At 42.5% G+C, this 21,596-nt stretch overlaps 1 protein-coding gene across 1 annotated transcript in view; it reads right to left on the bottom strand.

Moving 5' to 3' along the window:
- Positions 1–17,514, bottom strand: part of RAMP3 (receptor activity modifying protein 3) — a 92,903-nt gene extending 75,389 nt beyond the window's left edge. The window contains exon 1 of the mRNA XM_039521871.1: positions 16,790–17,514. Within this exon, the coding sequence (XP_039377805.1) occupies positions 16,790–16,982 (193 nt within the window). The 5' untranslated portion in view covers positions 16,983–17,514. The remainder of the gene's footprint in view (positions 1–16,789) is intronic.
- Positions 17,515–21,596: the final 4,082 nt, after the last annotated feature.

Raw genomic sequence — 21,596 nt, 5'->3', positions numbered from 1 at the left:
AGAAAATATATCTGGTGCATGGATGTGGAGGAGGAGAGGTGATTATGAGGCAGCCTACCCTCAAAGAGAAAATTAATATGAAACATCCTTATTTTTGACATGTATGAAGGTTACAGTACTGGGAGGAAAAATGACATTATCAGAACAAAAGGGTTGCCTCCCACCTCCAATAATTTTAATAACCCAACTTATAAGTGCCTATGCATGGTTCAGAAAGTCATCTTTTGTTCTCATTGGTACTAATTGTCCATATATGTTTGTCCTTTATAAGAGGAGCAGGCTATTGAAAAATAAAAGAGAGAGAGAGAACAATCATAATGTACTGCTAAAGCAGCAAAGGAAATGAGGCAAATGAAGCTCAGAGGTCTGGGCAATGGAAGGAACACAACACAAAGGAAGGAAGTAGGAAACAAACAAGCCGTAACAAATATAAGGCATGAAAGAAATATCACAGGCACAATTTTAAATAGTTTTCGGCGGGGAGGGGGTATAGGGGGGAATCCTACATCAGAGAGGGAACTGGGACAAAAGGGAAAAGGTTAAATAAATCTCTAAAGGCAGGTGTAGTGATCTTGTGCCCTAGAGGAGGTCCCCTCACCCCTGCTGTACACTGCCCCTACTACAAGGTCGCATCCAAACTAGATAGCAGCTTCGGTTCTGGGGGGTTACTCCCAGCACAGGTTGAGAGGATGCTCAGAGGAGCACTCACAGCTAGGAGGTAATGAGAAGTATGTAAGCTGACTCTCCTTAGGGTCAGCACTTTAAAGAGGGATCAAGTATTTCCCACAGTGGGTGGTTTGTGCTCACTAGAAGTGGGAGTTTGGGGATATATCCCAGTTTCCTCCAATCTGCTTTGTATTTTTCTAATAATAATAATAATCATATCTATCTTCTTTATAGCTCTTTCATTGGTAGAGTTCAAAATGCTTTACAAAGCAGGTCAGCATCATTTATCCCTGTTTCACAGACAGGGAAACTGAGGCACAGAGGGGGCAGTGAGGAAGCATTAATTGTTTGTAGGCCGCATGAAAAGAATGCAGCCAGAGATGGTGTTACCAGTTTACTATTTGGGCTAAGCCAAAATCTGGCAAGAAAGAAAGAAAGAAAGAAAGAACCTATGAAGAATTTAGTAGAGATCCAGGTTTGAATGAAAAACCAGTTTGCTTTGACCGTTGCCCTACTACCTGGCCCTTTTATTTACTCCCCCCAATCACTTTTTGTTCCTGTAGAGGTGGTATGAAAAACAAGTACTAAGTTAGTATTTAATATTTGGAACTAACAGTACAAGGCAGTGCTATATTATGTCAGAGTCTGAAATATCATTGTCTGGTTTTTGAATTGGTAAGGGAATTTAGGCAGGTTAACAACCCTGGGCACTGGCATTCTCCTTCCACAGAGCCAGTAAAGCAGAAGATGGAGTAATTCAAACTTCTCTTATTCATCCATCAGTGCACCTCAACATGGAACCCTACTAATGTTACTAGTCGCTCAATTCTCCCTGTCAGTTCAGAACTTCCCAACCCTTTCTGAGACTGCCAAGAAGCCTGCCAATTATTCTGAAATCTTACTTCAACTGTGTCAGAAACACTGTCCTCCCACGTGTTTGTAAAGCACCTAACTCACTACTGGCAATATATAAATACTTAACAATTTCTGAATAACCAATTTGTACTCCCAAAAGTCTCTGAGATAGATTTTCTGCTTCTTTACTTTAAACTCTTTTTCTTACTGGGTACATCTACCCTGCAATAAAAGACCTTTGGCACAGACACAGCAGGCCAGATGAGCTGACTCGGGGTCACAGGGCTTTGTCTGCAGGGCTTAAAAATTACAGTACAGATGTTCAGGCTCAGGCTGGATCCCAAGTTCTGAAACCCCACAAGGGAAGTGGGTTTCAAAACCCAGGCTCCAGTCTGAGCCTGAATGTCAACATTGCAAATTTTAGCCCTGCAGCCCAAGCCCCCGACTCTGAGACTCAGTGCCACAGGTTTTTTATTGCAGTGTAGACTTACCCACTGTTAGACCACTGCATGGATGCCAAATTTATATCCGTGGATGCGAATATCCGCAGATATAAAGCAGATATCCGAGGAGCTGCAGGGCTCCACCGGGAATGGCAGCAGGGAAAGCAGCCACACATCTAGCCGCTGCTCACAGGAGCCAGCACCCCACACGCGCAGGCAGGTCCTCTGGTGTGGCTGTACTGCTCCCAACCCCGCCCATTGGGGTGGGAACCAGGATCAGCAGCAGCCCATGGTCGCGCTAGTGCAGGAGTGTGCAAGCCGCTGAGCCTGGTGTCCACCTGACTGGGTGGAATTGGGGACAGTACAGCAACTCTGGAGGAGCTGCCTGTGTGGGGTGCTGGCTCCTGTGAGCGGTGACCAGACGTGCGGCTGTTTTTGCTGTTGCCATTTCCGGTACAGCCCTGCAGCTCCTTGGCTACCCGCTTTATATCCGCGGATATCTACATCTGTGGATATAAATGTGGTGTCCGTGCAGGGCTCTACCCACTGTTACTGTTCTAAGCAGAGACTTTCAAAGTAAGTTATAGACACAAAATTTCTATTTTCTCATGGGAGCTGTGCCCGCGGACACCGCGTTGGGGACCACTGGTTTAGAACATAACATAAGAATGGCATAGTGGGTCAGGCCAAAGGTCCATCTAGCCTAGTATCTTGACTTCTGATGGTGGCCAACGCCAGGTGCCCCAGAGGGAATGAACAGAACAGGTAATCATCAAATGATCCATCCCCTGTTGCCCATTCCCAGCTTCTGGCAATCAGAGGCTAGGGATCATCCCTGTCCATCCAGTTTTACACCAAAACTGTTCTTTAATAGATTAATTTCTGTAAAAGACCTTTATGTTTAGAATGGCTCTGCAAATTTATAAAATATAGTTTGACAAAAACATCAAAAAGTCACTGGATATTTACATTTTCTGGCAATCTTAATAACCCTTCCTTTACCAGTTAAATTTTCTGTTTGTTTTTGTGACTGGATCACTAAAAGTTGATTTTAAGTGCTACTCCTTTAACCACTTCAGCGCTGTCTAACATGGAGATGCATTTTGCCCTATGTGATCCCTTATCTACATGGTAAATCTTTTCATGGGCCTTTATAGAACACCAATCAGTGTAATATCCAGGTGCTAAAATCCTCAGTGAGCTGTTAATAGGCTGATCAGATAGCAAGTGTCAAATATTAGGACAGGAGGTGGGAGGTGCCTATGTGAGAAAAAGACCCAAAAATCAGGACTGTGCCTATAAAATCGGGATATCTGGTCATCCTAGCTATTAACAGCAAGTGCACTGCAGGTTGCCATGTCCTGCTATGGTAGATGCCGGCAGCAAAAGGGTTAAGTGGGCATGATTGTTATACTAGGACACTACCAATAAAGGGGGAAAAGTCAAGGGTTTGAAAAGACGCCATAATATTTTGGCTATTTTATTTTCCTACCATTTGAACTTATACATCTTCATCACACCCTTGTGAAGTATTGTTTTTGTTGTTCCCATTTTACAAGCAAGGAAATGAAGGTATGTTAAGTGATTTACACAAGAACACAGAGGGAAGTCAGTATCAGATTTGGGATAATGCATTCCTAACAGCCAGTTCTGTGCCAGGACTAGATCCCAGCTCCCTCTGTCTCAAAGAAACAGTTTCTGTCCAAATGAAGTGTGTTATAGTCATGAACATCTCTATCTAAAAGATGTATGTGAGATGTGGCTGTGCAACATTATGGTTAAGGTGCGTGCAAAAAAAAAAAGAGGTAACAGCTGAGAACAGAAAATGTCAGCTATCTAAATTATTCCTATACAGGTATTGCCTTCAGTCCACTGATTGCAATGGAAGATGACCATGGGACTCTAGGATTGTATATGACCCTTAGCCTACCAATCTACAATGCACCACATGATTACCAGGAAGCAAATATTTTTAGCATGTGTGATGCTACATAGTCTTTAGCCAAAGAAGCATGAGAAGACTAAAGCAAAGGTGATGTGGCATAAAGTTTACTTATAATAAGGAAATATAAAGGTCAGCCCAATACTGGCTTAATTCGACATCTATTCACCTGTGAATGGTAAGTGCAGTATGAGTCCCTCAAGGCAAATAAGGACTTTAATCACAGGAACTGCATGGGACAGCCAAATGAGCTTATATTGTTTTAAGCCTTGGGAAGGGGAAGTGACCCACGTAAGTTTCACACACGAGGGTCACAGCACACTCCCTCCTGAGGAAGTGTTTATAGCCCGGGATACTTAAAGACGTTTAAAACTTCTTTTTTCCCCTGAGAAGCAGACATTTTAAATCAAGATCCTGATATTACAGGAGATCTGGGAAATGTTTTTTCCTTACAACAAGATTACCACCCTAATTACCTTGCCCACCCCCAGCTTATGCGTGCTCTTCTTGCAGCCTGTTCCTGCTAACCAGTAACAGGTTAAATGTCCTAATGTTGATGTGATTTCATCAAAGTCAATTTTCCAGTAAAGTCTATATGTACCATAAGATAACAATTGTGCCTGAGGTTCTTTAAACTGCCCAAGCTTTCTGTCCTGAATTCCAGGTTGTCAGGTCACATATGAGCACATAAGACTTTTTATGACAGGACAGTACTTTCACCATGGCAGTCACAAAGTAGCAACAAGATCCCAGACCTTGGCACATATTGTTATTTATATAGCATCATATGGTAGGTATGCATGGCACTCCATACATACATAAAATAATAGGTCCCTGCCCCGAGGGAAGAGCTCTGTGTAAGCTCAAAAGCTTGTCTCTCTCACCAACAGAAGCTGGTGCAATAAAAGATATTATCTCACTCCCCTTGTCTCTCTAACATACTAACGTGACATTGGGGGAGGGGGGACTTTGCAACAATTCACATTTGCACAAAAAGAACCCAAATATATGAAATGACTTGAGCCCAAATGACAGAACCCAGTACCGTTACACTGGTGTCACTCGTTAGCTTCAGTGGAATTTACATGTGTCCAGCTGAGGGCAGAACTGGGGCTAATGGAATTAAGTTTTCCCCAGGAAGGGAAAGTTGTGATGGTTCTTTTTAGAGGAGGCAAAGGTTTGAAGCGCTATATTTTCTTTGATCTTCATGTTTCACAAAATATCACCAGTTCATTTAAAAAAATTCAGTGGTGAAGACAACACTTCAGGACAAAGAGACATTAGGTGGAGGGTAAATCCTGTCACTTCTTTTCTCTACCCACCTCCTTATCTTCATGCATAAGAACTACACTGCAGATTTATTACAGGTATGACTGAAAATAATAAAACCAAGGCCATTCACAGTTAAGTGTTCAAGAAACATCTTCTAGCACTTAAGTTATACTTACAGGAACAAGATGACTTAGTCTGTGTTTCACCTTTAAACTGTGGCTTTCTTTGCTTTTGTCAATTTACCTTTCTGCTGTATTTTATCTCAACGTGTTATTAAGAAAAAATCAGAAGGAAGGTAACATGTACAACACCTCCCAGCCCAAGCACAAACAGACGTTCCATTTGGAGATGATCTGCAGCCGCACTGGAAACTGGGAAACAAGGGCTGTGTTAGGGGTATGCCAATGAACATGCATGGGAAACGAAAAAAGAAAACACTATATGGGAAAACAAGAAACTCAGTTCTTCCCCTGGTTCCCTGTAAGTAATCCAAACTCAGTGAAAGAGCACAAAAGTCCCTAATGCTTTATATTCCAGCACCTAAAAATCAGGCTGGAAAACAGAAGTGAGTCTGCTCTCAAGGACAGGCTTTGAGATGGATTCTCCTTTGAGCTCAAAGGTAGTGATCCCTTGATCCAAAGCAGTATCATCAAGCACCATAATAACTACACAGCAATTTTCATTTTATACACTATCCAAACCATCTTCAAACGTGTTTTTTCTTCAAACTCTCATAGGGCACTAGTGTAGATTAAATAGTTAAAATGCCTACAAAATCTCAGATTTTAAAAGAAGCTTTGTGTCTGGTTGTACTAGAACAATATATGTTTGTATAGAAGTCAGAAATCAAAAGCAAAAGTATGTTTTGTTTTTCAAAAAAGCATCAGAACTAATTGTGTACCCATGTTATTCGCTAGGCTTAGAACTTCTATGTTACAGCTGGGGCACAGATAATAGGGTTGGAACCGATTGCTTAGTTTAAGGTAGCCAAACTCCCTGCATCATTTCAGGAGACTTTTCATAATTCTTTATCGACAGCATTAATAGCACACGCTTTACTCTAGCCTTGACTGCTTTGAGAAAGGATTAATCCATAAACTCTCTGGTCACTTGATTGAACGCAAAGAAGTTTCAGCTTGGCAAATATGATTTAAAATGGAAGTGTTGACACAGTTTGAGCCAAGTGTTTATTATCTCTCTTCACAATGCAAGATATGTTTGGTACAAATGCTATAATTAAGGCTGCAAATCAGTATCTGTAATCTCCGTGCTTTCACTTGCCCCAAAGTGTTCTTCTTGGACTGACATTTTCTATGCTTGATCTCAGATAAAAGGCAAATTTTTTGGTGAAAGTTTGAAGGAAGCCCTTTTAGCCATTGCTGAGTTATATGAAGCTGGAGAAGAAGGAGGAGGGGCACTTCTCCATTCCCCCCCCCCCCCAATGAATTAACCATTTTTCCTATACAGAACTAAAAATGGCTGAACTTTGAAAGCATATAGAGGCTCAGATTTTAAGGCCAGAAAGGACCATTATGGTTGTTTAGTCTGACCTGCATAACACAGGCCATAGAACCTCACCCAGTAATTCCTGCATCAAGCCCATTACAGCTGTCTGAGCTAGAGCAGATCTTTTAGAAAAACATCCAGTCTTGACTTAAAAACTGCAAGTGGTGGAATAACCACCCCATCCCCGGCGAAGAGTTCATTCTGGAGCATGCCCCCAAGTTTTACAGATATTCAGCTGTTGCTCTGCTCTGCATTGCAATGCCTAATTGAAGTCTTTTTTCCAAAGGCGTCTTAAGCACTTAGGATCATAAATCTAATTGACTTTCAATGACACTTAGATACCTCAGTGCTTAAATCGCTTTTGAAAGTGAGACTTAGGGCCCAATTTTAAAGGTATTTAGACTTCTAACTCCCATTTATTTCAATAAGACTTAGGCACCTAAATAGCCTTAAAACTCTGGGCACTAGTTTCCTAAGTCAGTTATGCACTGAAAGACTGAGTGGAGCCAAACCTACAAATCTGGGCCTATGTCTACAAACAAGTTTTTAAAACAAATTGGTTTGGTGATAAAATACAAAGCGGTTGGGTGTAAAAACAAACCCACATCTAAGCTTGCTCAGTAGGCAAGAGATCAGCTCTTACGCAGAAGAGCCAAACTCTTTTACAACATTCCAGTCCTGCGTCAGAGCCACAAGGGCACTGCACAACAGGAGCTGGGCACCTGATGCCCTTAGACCACTTTGGAAACCCCAGCCTTAAAAAGGGAACAATATTGATTAAGCACAGGAATGTTCTTCCACTCTTAAAATCAATCAATCAAAAAACTACATTCATATGACATTCAAATCGCTGAACTAAGATAAAGAAAGCCTGGAAATTCAAATGTTTTAAGGGGCCTGATTCTCTTCTCACATCACTTACATGTTGGTGTAACTGCATTGGCTTTGATAGAACTATTTCTGATTTACACTAATGTAGGTGAATGAGAATCAGGCCCAAGGTTCCTCCAGCAATATTCACTCTGCCCCATTGCTCATTAGTGAGTATTCTGTGGCAGCTATTTTCACACTGTGGGAACATGTACCACTGGTGAGATGCACGCCAGTCAGGTGGGATGCAGATTGGTTTATCAGAATAAAAATCCCTTCTATGTCTGCTGATGGAAATGAAGTTGGGATGCCAGGTGGGTTTGAATATTCAGCGTGGAACATTAGGTCTTAAGTTTAACACTAATAATTCCTAACTCTTATATCACACTTTCCACCAGTAGATCTCAAAGCTCTTCACAGTCTTTAATGTCTTTATCCTCGCACCACCCTGTGAGGTAGATAAGTAGTACTGTTCCCATTTTACAGATGGAAAACAGACAGAGAGACTAAGACCCAGAGCTTGAAAAATATTTAGACTCCTAACTCCCACTGCAATCAATTGAAGTTAGGAGCCTAAATACCTTTGAGGATCTGGGCCTAAGTGACTTGCCAAAGGTCACACAAAGTCTATGGCATAAATTGGAATTTGAGCATTCCTGTTTTATGGTATACATTTAACAACACTATAGTAGGCTGCTCATTTAACAGTAAAACAGGAATAGGTGAGGTTACACATGGGCCATGTGACAGTTAATGTTGCTGTAGGAATTTTAACTTCTATTTCCCAGTTTGTTTTTTATAACTGTGTAAGCCTAATGCTGCTTTAATATTAAGGATGCAGTTATATGAATGTGCATATTTATGCTATTAAATGCAGTAATCTAATAACACAATATAGGGAACATCTGGCCACATCTCTCCTGTGACATGAAGAGCTTTGTTAGCAGCAAAATTGCGGGGGTTCTACTCAGGGGTGAAAGTAACGTAAAGGATTTACCGGTTAGCCGGAGTCCTGAGTGGGGGCGTGGCCTCGACCAGAAGAGGCGTGGTCTTTCAATATTTAAAGGGCCTGGGGCTCCCTGCGGTGGCTGGAGCCTGGGGCCTTTTAAATCACCGCCAGGGAAGCCGGTCCAGTCTAGCACGGCGTACCGGCTCTTGCTGGTACACCATACCCAGGGCTGTCTCCAGCTTTTTTGCCACTTCAAGTGGCGAAGCTGGAAAAAAAAATAAAGCCGATTGGTGGCACTTCAGCAGCAGCTCCATTGTGCCACTTCTTTCTTGGGTGGCAATTCGGCGGCAAGTCTTTCACTCCCTCTCTTCCTCTTCGGTGGCAGCTCAAAGAGGAAGAGAGGGACCAAGGGACTCGCCGCTGAATTGCCGCTGAAGACGCAAACGCGACGTCCCTTTCCATTGGCCACCCCAAGCACCTGCTTCCTTCACTGGTGCCTGGAGCCAGCCCTGGCTGGACCGGACCGGACTGGCTTACTTTCACCTCTGTTGCTACTGCTCAGGGAGTGTTGCTCTCCCTGTCTGCTAACCACACACCCTGCTCCACAGAAGCTCCCTGTGCACTGCCAAGCAGCAGAGATTTGGTGATAGGGCTGAGAGACTGCCTAGATCAAACGGCCATTCCCCTGCCCCAGCGCTGGGCAGGCTGTAGATGCTGCAAATACTACTTCAGCCTTCATAATGTATGACTGGCCGTGAAACAGCAAACTCCTGCTGCTGCACTGCCTGGTCAGGGGAATTTCTTCCTCCCAGCCTTTGAAAAACTCCCTAGTGCACAACTCTGCCACTCAGACAGTCAGCAGTAGACAGAATTGGGGCTGTATATGTGCATGCATGTCAACAACTTCACTGTTCTTGCTCTCTTGTGCCCAATCCTATACAGACTTAGCCAAAGATTTTAGAGTCTGAAGGATCAGGGACGTTGTCCATGCTCCTTTTGGTGCCTGGCTTGTCCTTAGACCATGCCAGGAATGCTTCTGGAGGGCTGGTCTGCATAGGTGCTGGAACTAGGGGTGCTGCCACAGCCCCTGGCTTGAAGTAGGCATAACAATCCATGGTTTCCTCCTTCAGCACCCCCACTATAAAAATTGTTCCAGCATCACTGCTTGTTGGCTGATCCAGCAGTTCTCAATATGCTCAGACCAGCAACTGGGCTATTAATGCCCTTTCCCCAATCACCGCTTCTTCAGAACTGAAAACAGGTGGGCAACAAATAGAGAACATGATACCCTTTACTTTAAGGTAAAGTAAAGAAAATACAGAAAATAAAAGGATAGATCCTTAAACATGTAGCCCTCAACAGACAAGAGGATGCGAAAAAAAAGTCACAGAGCATTTGGCAAAAATAGTTCTGAATTCCCATCAGAAATGAAGGTCATTACTAAATGACACCAGTGAAATCAGGTCATGCTGTTCTCAAGACAGAGGCTGTCTTCCTCTCTAGCCACTGAACCATGTGTAACAGCTCACACACTTTTGACATTCACTTCAGTGAAGAACAAACTTCTCCCCGGTACTTTCTGGATTAGTTTCAGGGAAGACATTAAGTCAAGATATTATCTTAGAGCAGTCCTATAAAGTTTTAGGAAACCTTTTGTTGGCTCACATTAACGTTTCCTATTGACTCAGAGAAATGTAGGGCTGGAAGGGACCTTGAGAGGTCTTCTAGTCCAGCCCCCTGTGCTGAGGCAGGACCAAGTATACTTAGACCATCCCTGAGAGGTGTTTGTCCAACTTGCTCTTAACAACCTCCAGTGATGGGAACTCCACAGCTTCCCTCAGAAGCCTATTCCAGAGCTTAACTACCCTTGTAGTTAGAAAGTTTTTCCTAATATCCAGCCTAATCTCCCTTGCTGCACGTTAAGCCAATTACTTCTTGTCCTGCCTTCAGTGGACATAGAGAACAACTGATCACCATTCTCTTTGTAACAGCACATAACATATTTGAAAACTGTTATCAGGTTTCTCTTAGGGTATATTTACACTGCAATTAAAAGCCTGCAGTTGGCCCATGCCAGCTGACATGGGCTCATGGGGCTCAGGCTGAGGGGCAGCTTAATTGCAGTGTAGATTTGCAGGCTTGGGCTGGAGTCAGGCTCTGGGACACTGTGTAGCGAGAGGATCCCAGATCTCAGGCTGCAGCCCAAGCCTGGAAATCTACACTGCAATGAAACAGTCCCACAACCTGAGCCAGCTGGCATAGGCCAGCCATGGGCATCTATTTGCAGTGTAGACAATTACCTCTCCTGTCTTACATACAACATTCCTGTTAATACACCTCAGAATGATATACGCCTTTTTCACAATTGCATCACATTGTTGACTCATACTCAGTGTGGGGTTCACTATAACCCCAGAGCCTTTCCAACAGTACTACCAATTAGCCAGTTATCCCCCATTTGTAGCTGTGCATTTGATTTTTCCTTCCAAAGTGTGGTACTTTGCACTTGTCTTTATTGAATTTCATCTTGTTGATTTCAGATCAATTCTCCAACTTGTCAAGGTCATTTTGAATTCTAATCCTGTCCTCCAAAGTGCTTGCAACTCCTTCCAGCTTGGTGTCGTCTGCAAATTTTATAAGCATACTCTCCATTCCATTATCCAAGTCATTAATGAAAATATTGAAGATCACCAGACCCTGGACAGACCCCTATAGGACCCCACTAGATTCATCCCTCAGTTTGACAGTGATCCATTGATAACTACACTTTGAATATGGCCTTTCAACCAGATTTGCAACCACCTTTTATTAATTTCATCTAGACCACATTTTCCTAGTTTATTTATGAGAATGTGATGAGTATGTCAAAAGTCATACTAAAATCAAGATCTCTCCCTCATTCCCACCTCTTTTCTGGGGCTAGTCATAGCTTTCTTAGGGCTAGCCTACATGTAAATTTGCGCCAGAATAACAACCTTTTTATTTCAGTGCAAGTCTGTACGGACACTTTTATTTCAAAATTAAATTGTATTTTGGAATAAGTGTCCTATTTCAATTTTGGTTTTTATTGAAATAGGACTCTTATTTTTAAATCAGAAAGTGTCCACACACAGACTTCCACCAAAGGTGTGAATTAAGACTCGTATCATTATTGCAGTGGAAATGTGCATATGGACAAGCACTATGGGGGAAGGTAGTTTGCTACAAGAGAGAAATGTGAGAAGTAAACAAAGCCACAGGCTGATGACAAATGGTACACCGCTACCTCGATATAACGCCACCTGATATAACACGAATTTGGATATAACACAGTAAAGCAGTGCTCCGGGGGGGCTGCGCACTCCGGTGGATCAAAGCAAGTTCAATATAACACAGTTTCACTTATAACACGGTAAGATTTTTGGCTCCCAAGGACAGCGTTATATCGAGGTAGAGGTGTATTTGGCAAGTGAAGTTTTTCACTGACCCCTTTGCGCAATTTCTTTCTTTTTCTTTTTTTTTCCTTATTTTTGATGGAAGTAGGTGGAATTTCATTTGCTTGCAATTAGGGCAACCAGTGAATAAGCTCTGTAATCCGCACTGAGGTGGTGGAAAGAAACAGCATCTCAAACAAATAACAATTTGACAGCGTAATAAAGAAATATGGCTTAAAAAGCAGAACCACTATACCTAGTGCACTTTTTACTGAGGACATGCTGTCCTACACCAGGAAGTCGTCCACAATAATATCCTTATAAAATTGTGTGTATGTGTTTGTGTATATACAACATATATATTTTTTTTTAAATCACACACTATGAGACAATTTCATTCCCATGTAAAAACAAAAAAAGTGTCAGAGCCAAGTGCTACTCTCGCTTTAACTTATGTAAATCAGGAGTAACTCCACTGAATTCGGTGGAATTGCATCAGTGGAATGGGATCAGAATCAGTCTGCCAATTTGTGTGTGACTATCTCCTATCTTTAATCTGGACTGTACCTGTAATCTTGTCTTGACTTCTGGGACCAGCATGCTTTTGCTTGAATATTTGATGCTCTCTGCTGCCACCCACAGTACATCCATGTACATTTCAGAAGATCTCTCTCTTATGAACACAGTACATTTTTTCCAGTCACCTTAATTGTACCGAGTATGAGTCTGTACACTGGGGTCTGGGCAGACCTTAAAAATCTTCAGGTTACAGGGAGAGGGGAAGAGAGGGAGAAAGGAAGATGGAAACTGTGAAGTATGGTGGAGCTGTGCCAGGATCTAACAGCAACTTGGAAGCACAGGCTGCATCAGCATTTGTCTGCTTTGCTTCAAAAGTGATAGAAATAGTGTTCATTAATTATATTTCCTGTTGATTGCTGTTTGAAAACATGCAGGATCCCTAACAAACGAGACCCGCACTTTGGCAGAGTAGTGTATTGCTAAGCTGGTCTGGTCTGTTTCAAAATGAGATGTTCTCATTTTAAGAGTACACACAGACTCGTACTTATGTCTGACTGACTGACACCTTGATCTATTGTATTCAATGTTGTTCCCACGCTGATTTTCACTCCCTTCATCCCAACCCTTTCAGCCACAAAACAGTGGACCAGATTCATCAGTAAGATGATAGGGACGTTTTTTTCAAATGTAATCAGGTTTGTTTTTTTAAATCATTCATGCGTTTCTTTCTCACTAGAATCCAGTCTTACATGGAGTTGAACTTGAGGGTACGCTGTATTTACATAAGGCGCGCAAGTACCTTGCAGGATTGGGTCCTTCTGATACAGCTCTTCTGATAATGAGCAGTGTGGAGGTGTAGTCCAGAGCATAAGATACAAGTGTGGGAGCCTGGAGCCATATTCAGTTTCCAGATCTGACATTGATTTGCTGGGCAACTCTGGCAAAAAACTGAGCTTCCCTGTGCTACAGTTCCCCAGCTGTAAAATACAGCGGTAATGATACTTCACAACTTTGTAGACTATTTTGAGATCTGGGCATTAAAAGTGCTAAAGATCGTGATAGTTATCACATTTCTACTTTAGCATGTTTTGCTGAGACAGATGCTTGTACAATTAAAAAATATGAAGTTTCAATATAAATGATAACTTCTTACACTTATATAGCATCTTTCATCCTTACCTATAGACACAGCACTACTAATATGCAACCATCTTTACAGGATGGATGGAGGAATGTTTGGGAAAGGATGCCAGAACAATTACTCTTGTAAAATATACTACTGGACTGTTAAATGGCTGTGCACTCAAATCCCTGCTCCACCCTGTGTGACATTGGGCAAGTCATTTATCTTCTCTGTTCCCCATCTGTAAAAAAATGGGGATAATAGCATTTCCCTACCTCCCAGGGATGTTGTGATGAAAATACATTAATGGCTGTGAGGAACTCATATACTATGGTAATGGGTTCCATGTAAATTAACTAAGATAAACAGATGTGCAGAACAGGCTCTCAAAATATACACTTTGAGTAATTCAACGGGAGCATTGACTGATCAACCATAACAACATTTGACCCAGAGAGAAAGGGCACAAGGGTCAGTGTTTAAACTGGATCATACGGAAATAAAAACAAGGAGGAACAACAATGGTTCAAAGTGTTTAATTAAAGTCAATATCCCTGGGGAATCACTGATTCTAGGAACCATGGTTGTATTACTTGCCATCAGAAAAAAATATATATGGAGATATACCTCCCTCATAGAACTGGAAGGGACCCTGAAAGGTCATGGAGTCCAGCCCCCTGCTTTCACTGGCAGGACCAAGTACTGATTTTACCTCAGATCCCTAAGTGACTGCCCTCAAGGATTGAACTCACAACCCTGCATTTAAGCAGGCTAATGCTCAAACCACTGAGCTAAACAGTAGTTGGCTTATGCTTACACTTACTGCACTTATTGAGTATTATTTATAATAGAGTCCACATTATGAATTTTTAGTAATCATAAAAAGTTAGTTTTAAAACAGGAAATTAGTTTGATTCCATTTACATCTTTGCTGTTTATGCAAAATCTATCCCTTTGCTTTTCACCAAAAGCATCCATTGTCAGTTGTAGACCACCATGAAAATCAGTTCTTCAGTAAAATTCAGTTAGGTGAGCAACTGGCGTAGGCAAGAAACTCTAGTCTGGGACTGACCTGTTAGTATCTCTGGTGAGATCTGTGTGTAATTAATTGTTGGAGGTACAGGAAGAGTAGTCCTCAGTCCATTCATTCTCTGGGAATAAATCCTTAGTAAACATGTTTCACTTGTGAGAGTCATGGCAAAATTTAACACTGGAAGTTTATCCTACTCAAAATTTACTGATTATTTCCCTGTGTTCAGCAATAAAGAAATCAACCATTAGGTGTCAGGAAACTTTGTATTCTGAAATGCATTTTAAATGGAAATGTATAAAACATTTGACTGCATCAGGTAGGTTTAAAAAAATATTGAGAGAAAAATCCACCAAAATGAACATTTTACTTTTTTTTAAGCAAAAAATATTACTAGAGGCCCATAGTTTCTGAAAATTTTCAGAATCAGATGTTCCTCTTATTTATAGGCCTTTTCATGTAAAGATCTCTAACTTCTGGTCTCAAGTTTTTATCTCCTATAAAGTACATGGAATATCCTTCTAAATACTCTGGGCCTGGTTCTCCTCTCACTTACATCTGTGTAAATCAAGAGTAACTCCACTGTCATCACCTGAGTTACACTGGTGTAAATAAGATCAGAATAAGACTCTGTCAGTAACTTTGGATTTGACTATACGGTTTTAAATCCTGAATTCCTAAAGACAGCTACAAGGGGGGAAAATGAAATATCAATGATTAACAACACAGTGTAAACTGAAGTTAAAAAATGTGAAAAATCTTGAAAGGTATCTGCACAGTTACAAGTAACTGTTTGAGCAAATCCTAAATAGAATCATCCAGTCTCCAGACCATGAAAATTCCCTGCTTTCCAAAGGGGTGGAGGGAGCCCACACTGAAGCTGGTGTGAAAAGAATGAATATAATTCAGAAGTTAGTCAATTCATTCTTCCTGGAAAGTTAGATCTATGTCTTGACTCATCTGGCAAAATTGGCTTACGGGATGTTGGGCTAGTGGTCAAAAACTAAGTTACCAATCTTGCTGCTCTCATTCAAGGAAAATGATCACTGTGCCTGAGTGAGGACTTCGGGAAATGGCCAAATCTATAAGAAGCGAGCTACCATGTCAAAGATGATTATTTTGAACTATTTTACAGAAAAATGTGCTACCTTAGTTAATATCACTGCAAGAACAAAGGGGGGGGGAAGCCATACAGTTCCTGTGTACACAATCAAGCTAACCCCAATTCAGTTCTCAATGCTTTTCAGGATTTGGCATCTTATTTTTACATTTATTCACTCTTGTTCTCTGGGTCTTACAACAGCCATCTGCTGCATGGCTGAGAAGGAGGTGGTTCAGTGCCTGTCACAGCATCACCAACACCCTGGGTGAAATGTACACATCTCTCACACTGTAACTAATTGATAAGGCGTGTGTGGGGAAACAAGGAGAGGGCTGGAAACAGCTTCTCCTTTCTCATCAGGATACTATCAGAGGTCTGTTCCCAGTGCTTGATATCATAGGAAGAGATTCCTTCTGCTCTTAGAAGAATCCGCTCCCCAAACAGATGATCTATTCTTTTAAAACCCAAGTTGCCTTTCCCTAGTCTTTATTTTTAATATACAGCTCCAGCAAATGAGGTGAAAATCAGACTTCAGCTAATATAGTCTCACAAAAATGCCTTTGACACTAAAAAGCCACTAACCTTACAAAATACAATCCTGCACATCTACCTGGAGGATAGCCACAAATTCATTAATGCCTTAGAGAGGGGCTTCTTTTCAGATTCCCTTACTCAGACTGTTACTGAATAATTTAAGTGAGGTGGGAATTAGAGAGGGGGAGGTTGTGAATGATTGTTGTCTCTCTGGCATGTAATAACCCCTTATGAAATCACCTTTCTGGAAGGGCTCTGCTTCTCCAGCAGAATCAGGACTTGTAGAAAGGGTTTACATTTCCACATTTACATTCAGCTAAAGATGCCTGGCAAAAATCTATTCCTTTTATCTCGTAAGGGAAACCCACTAACCAGTACCTTAAACACTTTTGTTGCTGGGGTAATATAATAAATGCTTTAAGTTATTTAAGACAAAACACCTTCCTAGAACAGCAAAGACTCATAAATGCTAGTAAGTTAGGAATGCTAATAACTTCTCCAGGTGCTTTTTACTGACCATTGGCCCGGGATGTTCTGAGCAGCATCTTGCAAGCCAGCTACTTACCCCACAGCGCGAAAAGGAAAAGTTGCACTAGCCAGAAAGCATGCGTCTCCATCCCGCAGCAGGAGCAACCAGGACTCGGAGCCTCTGGAGGAAAGCGCCCGCATGGGGGGGAAAGAGGGCGACAGGTCTGCAGCCACCAGCAAACACACCTCGGATCAATCACACGCTCTTCTCTCAGGAAACCCCGCTTCATTCCTTTGCATCAAAGCCGAAGCAGCGGCAACTAAGGGGGTTGGGGGGCGTGCAAGCTTTCCCCCAGCTCCACTCCTCCTCCCCGTCCCTACCCTGAGATGCGATCATCAGCCCCTCAGCAGCACCAATCAACTCCAACTTCCACTTCCCATTTTCGCCCACCGCCGCTCCCCCGCCTTGTTTCTTCCTCCCCCTTTCTCCGGCTCGCCTTTGGACTGGGAGGAAGGAGGAGGATGTTGTTGTGGCTATTCTGGGATCCTCCAGGGCAGCCGGTGGGAAGTTTCGCGCAGCTGGAGGTTGCTGAGAAGGAGGAGACAGGGGGAGGCTCACAACGGAGGAGGCTGCCTGCACAGCTGTCTGGGGCGGGAGTGAAACTGACCAGCAGGGAGCTGCGTGCTGTGTGTGTGCTTGTCTGTGTGTTATCTGCGCCTCTTGAGCGCCTCGGTGTCTTTGTGTGGCTCCTTGGGTGATCATCTGCAGCGTGCCTATGTGCCTGGCTGCTGAGTGCCTTTGTGTCTGTGGGTCTGTCTCCGCTGGCTTGTGTGTCTATCTGTCTGTCTGCACTAATCGTATTCTCGTCAGTCTCCCCTTCCAAACAGAAAAGGGGCGGGCCCCGGCTGCCCATTGATCAGTAAAGCTGTAGTCTTTAAGGGGGAAGTTTGGGCATTTTCTCTCTTCTCTTTGGCAACTCTCACCCCCGGGCTGTCTAGGGCAGGCACCGTCTGCCAGGGATCCCTTGTTCGGCGCATAGTTGGCATGAGCTAAACTTCTGCTGAGATATGTTCCTCGTCACCTTTTCTCATCACGTTTGCTTGAGGACATCATGAGTTATCTCAAATGCCAATGTGTTATTTAAAATGTAATATGTATAGATCGGCGGCCGCTACACTTTAATAAAATATACATTCCAGGACAGAATAGCCAGTAGCCTTAAGCAAGTGCTGAATGTGTTTTAATGCTGCCATTTCATCTCAGCATGATCACGTCCAGAGGGGAAACCATACATTGCTCATTTTCATCAATATTTAAACCCTATGTTCCTCGCTCCATAAGCATTTGAAGTTAGCTTCCTGATTTAAAAATGCCAGGAGCCGAAGCAACAAGGAAAGACTTCCTGGAGACCTAGCAAGACAACTAAAAAACATGTGTGCTGTTCAGTTTCATACACAGCCGAAAGTATTTCTAGATAAGCAGAAAGATTGCATCTAGGTAATTACATTTCAATAGTGCATGAAGTCGCTGTCACTGGTAAGGTCAGATTAACCACAACATTTAGAATTTTAAAAAACTAAACTTTTATAAAACCTAATGTTATAATATAGATTGTGTTATGTGTGTGCCTGTGTATAACTTTATAAAAATAAATACTGTGTGTAATGTTTCAATTGATTGGAAACTCTGCCAGGGAAACAGCCTTTCAAAACAATTTGGAGAGTCCACACATTGCAGCATGGTACTATTTATAGCAGGTGTAAAGCAAAGTGAAATTGACTATAAACAAAAGTGAAATTGACTGGCCAATTTGTATTGTCCAAGCTGAAAGAAATGGAAAATGTAAACAAATCACATTAAAGGTTTTAAGTCATCAGTATTATAATATAGCGATGGGAATTACGTTTTTAAAGATATTGTATTGAACTTGTTAGTGTGTGCATGCCACTATTTTCTCCTGGATGGAAGCATATCTGGTGAAATATCATAGGCTCTAGACAACTAATAGGGATTGGAGATCATTCTTTAGCTCCAGCAATTAGCACTTGAGCTTATAAAGGAGGAGCTGAGTTCTATTTCCGCTATCCACATGAAGTTTTGAGTGACCACTGTGGCATAATGATAACCATGAAATTCTGTATAGCCACAGGCTTGCTATCCTGTGATGTTTATTGATTGTTTCTCTTTTTTTAAAAATTAGGATTTTGGCAGATGACAATTTTCCCTTATAAATCATCATCTTTAACAGTTCCAATGACTTAGAGTGGACGTAATCTTCATGAGCATTAATATACTGGTTATTAAAACAATCCAAGTGACACAGGATTCAGAGATGTGGCCAAAGCATAAGAAACATTTCAAAAAAAGAATCAAGTTTTGTTTTCAAATAATGTGGCCGGTGTTTCTGGTCACATGTTCATTCCCTTTATCTGCTTCAGGGTGGAAAAGTCACTGCAGAAAACGTGTAGCAAATATGGGGCGGTAGAAGCAGGGGAGCCCCGGGACCTTTAAATAGCCCCCGGAGCCCAGGGGTAACAGGGGCCTCCAGGGGCTAGTTAAAGGGCCCAAGGCTCCAGCTGCCTCCGCCGCCCAGGTCCTTTAAATAGCCACAGGAGCCTCACTGCTTCCCCAGGGCTCGCGTGGCTATTTACAGGGCTGGGGCGGTAAAAGTAGGGGCTCCCCGGGCCCTTTAAATAGCACCCGGAGCCCCGGGCTGCTGCTGCTAGCCCGGTGGGGTGGGCACTTACCTTACAGGGTGGGCTGGGGCTGGCTCTGACTCCCTCAGCCACGCCCCTTCTGCCCTAGGCCCTGCCCCTTCTGGGGGCCAGAACTGGCCCCACCGTACCAGTAAGTCACTGGACTGGTCTCGGGAAGGGGTGGTCAGGGGACAAGGAGCGGGAGGTGGGGGTTGAGGGTTCTGAGGGGGGCAGTTGGGGGCAGGATGTGGGTTGGGGGAGACAGGTACATGGGGCTTGTACTCTCCACGCAGTTCCCTACCGGGTCTTTGGCAGCACTTTGGTGGTGTGGGGGGGGGGTCTTCACTCGCTCCTGGTGAAGGACCCGCTGCCGAAATGCTGCCGAAAACCCAGAGCAAGTGACAACACACACACACACACACACACACCCCGCTGCCGAAGTGCAGCCGAGGACCCGGTAGGGAACCGGTTATTAGGGTTTTGGGAGCTCATCACTGGGCAGATCCCTGCACCTGTGCAAAGCCTCACTCACTTCAGTGGATTCTTGACGCCTAACATTGACACCTAAATCCAATATGTCAGTATCTAAATATAAAAGTGGCATGGTTTTCAGTGATGCTAGGTTGTGAACTCTCGCTACCTCTGAAAGAAAAAAAAAAGGCCATTTTACCAAAGGTGACAAAATGTGATCTGGCTGCCTAAATGTAGGCAGAAAATGTTGGCCTTAATCTGAAAAAAACAAACAAACAAACAAAAAACCCTCTCAAATATTTTTATTATTTTTGATATTTTTAAGTGTATTGACAACACTGCTTTATTTTTGCCAGGGCTGAGCCCTGGCACCTCTAGGCTTATCAGTTCTTAGCCCCGACACCTCTGGGCTTGCTGCATCAGTTATGAATGTAGAAAAATTGCTTGAGCCCCGGCACCTCTTTCATTACAAATTAAGCACTGATTGAGGCAAACAATGTTAAAGACATTTAGATACTCGGTATCATAAAGCTACCAACTGTAAAACTGGCTTCACAACTGTAACTTCTTAGTTCTGACAGCAAAGGAAAACAGAACAGATGTGTGGAAGAGAGGGGATGTCTCACTTGGAGGTTTCTGTAACAAATAAAGTAACTTGGGAGACTGGTCAGGTCTTAGCTTGGTTACTATAACAAGAGGGGAAGAAGTTGTCATATATTAATTTTTCCAGTGTATAAAAATGATCCTACTGTAAATTCTAGGCACATGCAAAAAATAATCTTTCAAACCAAACAAATCCATTAATCCTTTCACACAAAAAGTCAACCACCAATGATAGTAATGGCTCTAAAAACAGCCCTTCTGACCCCCTTCCTCATCTGCTCCTCTTCAAATCACCTCAGAGGAAGAGTCCAGGCAAACAGAGAAGTCAAGCAACATTCCTGAAAGTCAACACATGCAACCTTTGTTTTACTGGGTGGGGGAGTGAATTCCAGAGTCAAGGGCCGTCCATGGAAAATGTCTTCCCCTAGATGTACTCATCTAGTTAACTGAGTGCTTGAGCATGGCAGCACAGTCAAGAAGGGGATGGGACTGGGAGTCAGCCAGGATTCTAACCCCAGCTCTGCTACTGAACAGCTTTGGACAAATCACTTATCTTCCCTGTGCCTTGCTTTTCTCAGCTTTATAAGGGGAACAACACTGTGAAGAGCTTTGAGAATTGCAGGTGAACAGTGTACTGGAAATACTAATTATTACAAGTCTTAACTCAGCTGATCTGCGTTATTTATGTGCTGTAAAGAGGATATTTACAACACACCTGAGATCTAGACTAGATCAGCTAAAATTTGCAGTTATTTCCCACTGTTTTTTCCTCCTGCAGCAAGAAACACCCAAAAATTGTTCTCTTGTATGTGTCATGAGCACCATGATCCTTTCCTCCAAGTGTACATGATTATTCTTCTCTTTGTACATCAGACAGAAGCTTTAACTAAAAACAAAAAACAAAAACAAAAAACAAAAAAAACACCACTTTGGCTCAGCCACAGAAAACAAAATCATGTTTTAAATTTCAAAGTGATAGCTTAATGAAATACACAGAATTATATTTCATCTTCAACCAAATAAAGCTAAAATTCATTCATAATTAAGACAGTGAATAAACTCTTTACTATCACATGTGCTGTAGCCATTGGGCTTTTTACACAGGAAGTGCATTAAAGCTGTCATGATAGGCT

The sequence above is a fragment of the Mauremys reevesii genome, linkage group 2 (genome assembly GCF_016161935.1).
Source record: "Mauremys reevesii isolate NIE-2019 linkage group 2, ASM1616193v1, whole genome shotgun sequence".
Lineage (NCBI taxonomy): Eukaryota > Metazoa > Chordata > Testudines > Geoemydidae > Mauremys > Mauremys reevesii.
Note: the sequence above shows the minus strand (reverse complement) of the source record. Positions and strands in the feature narration are given on the sequence as shown.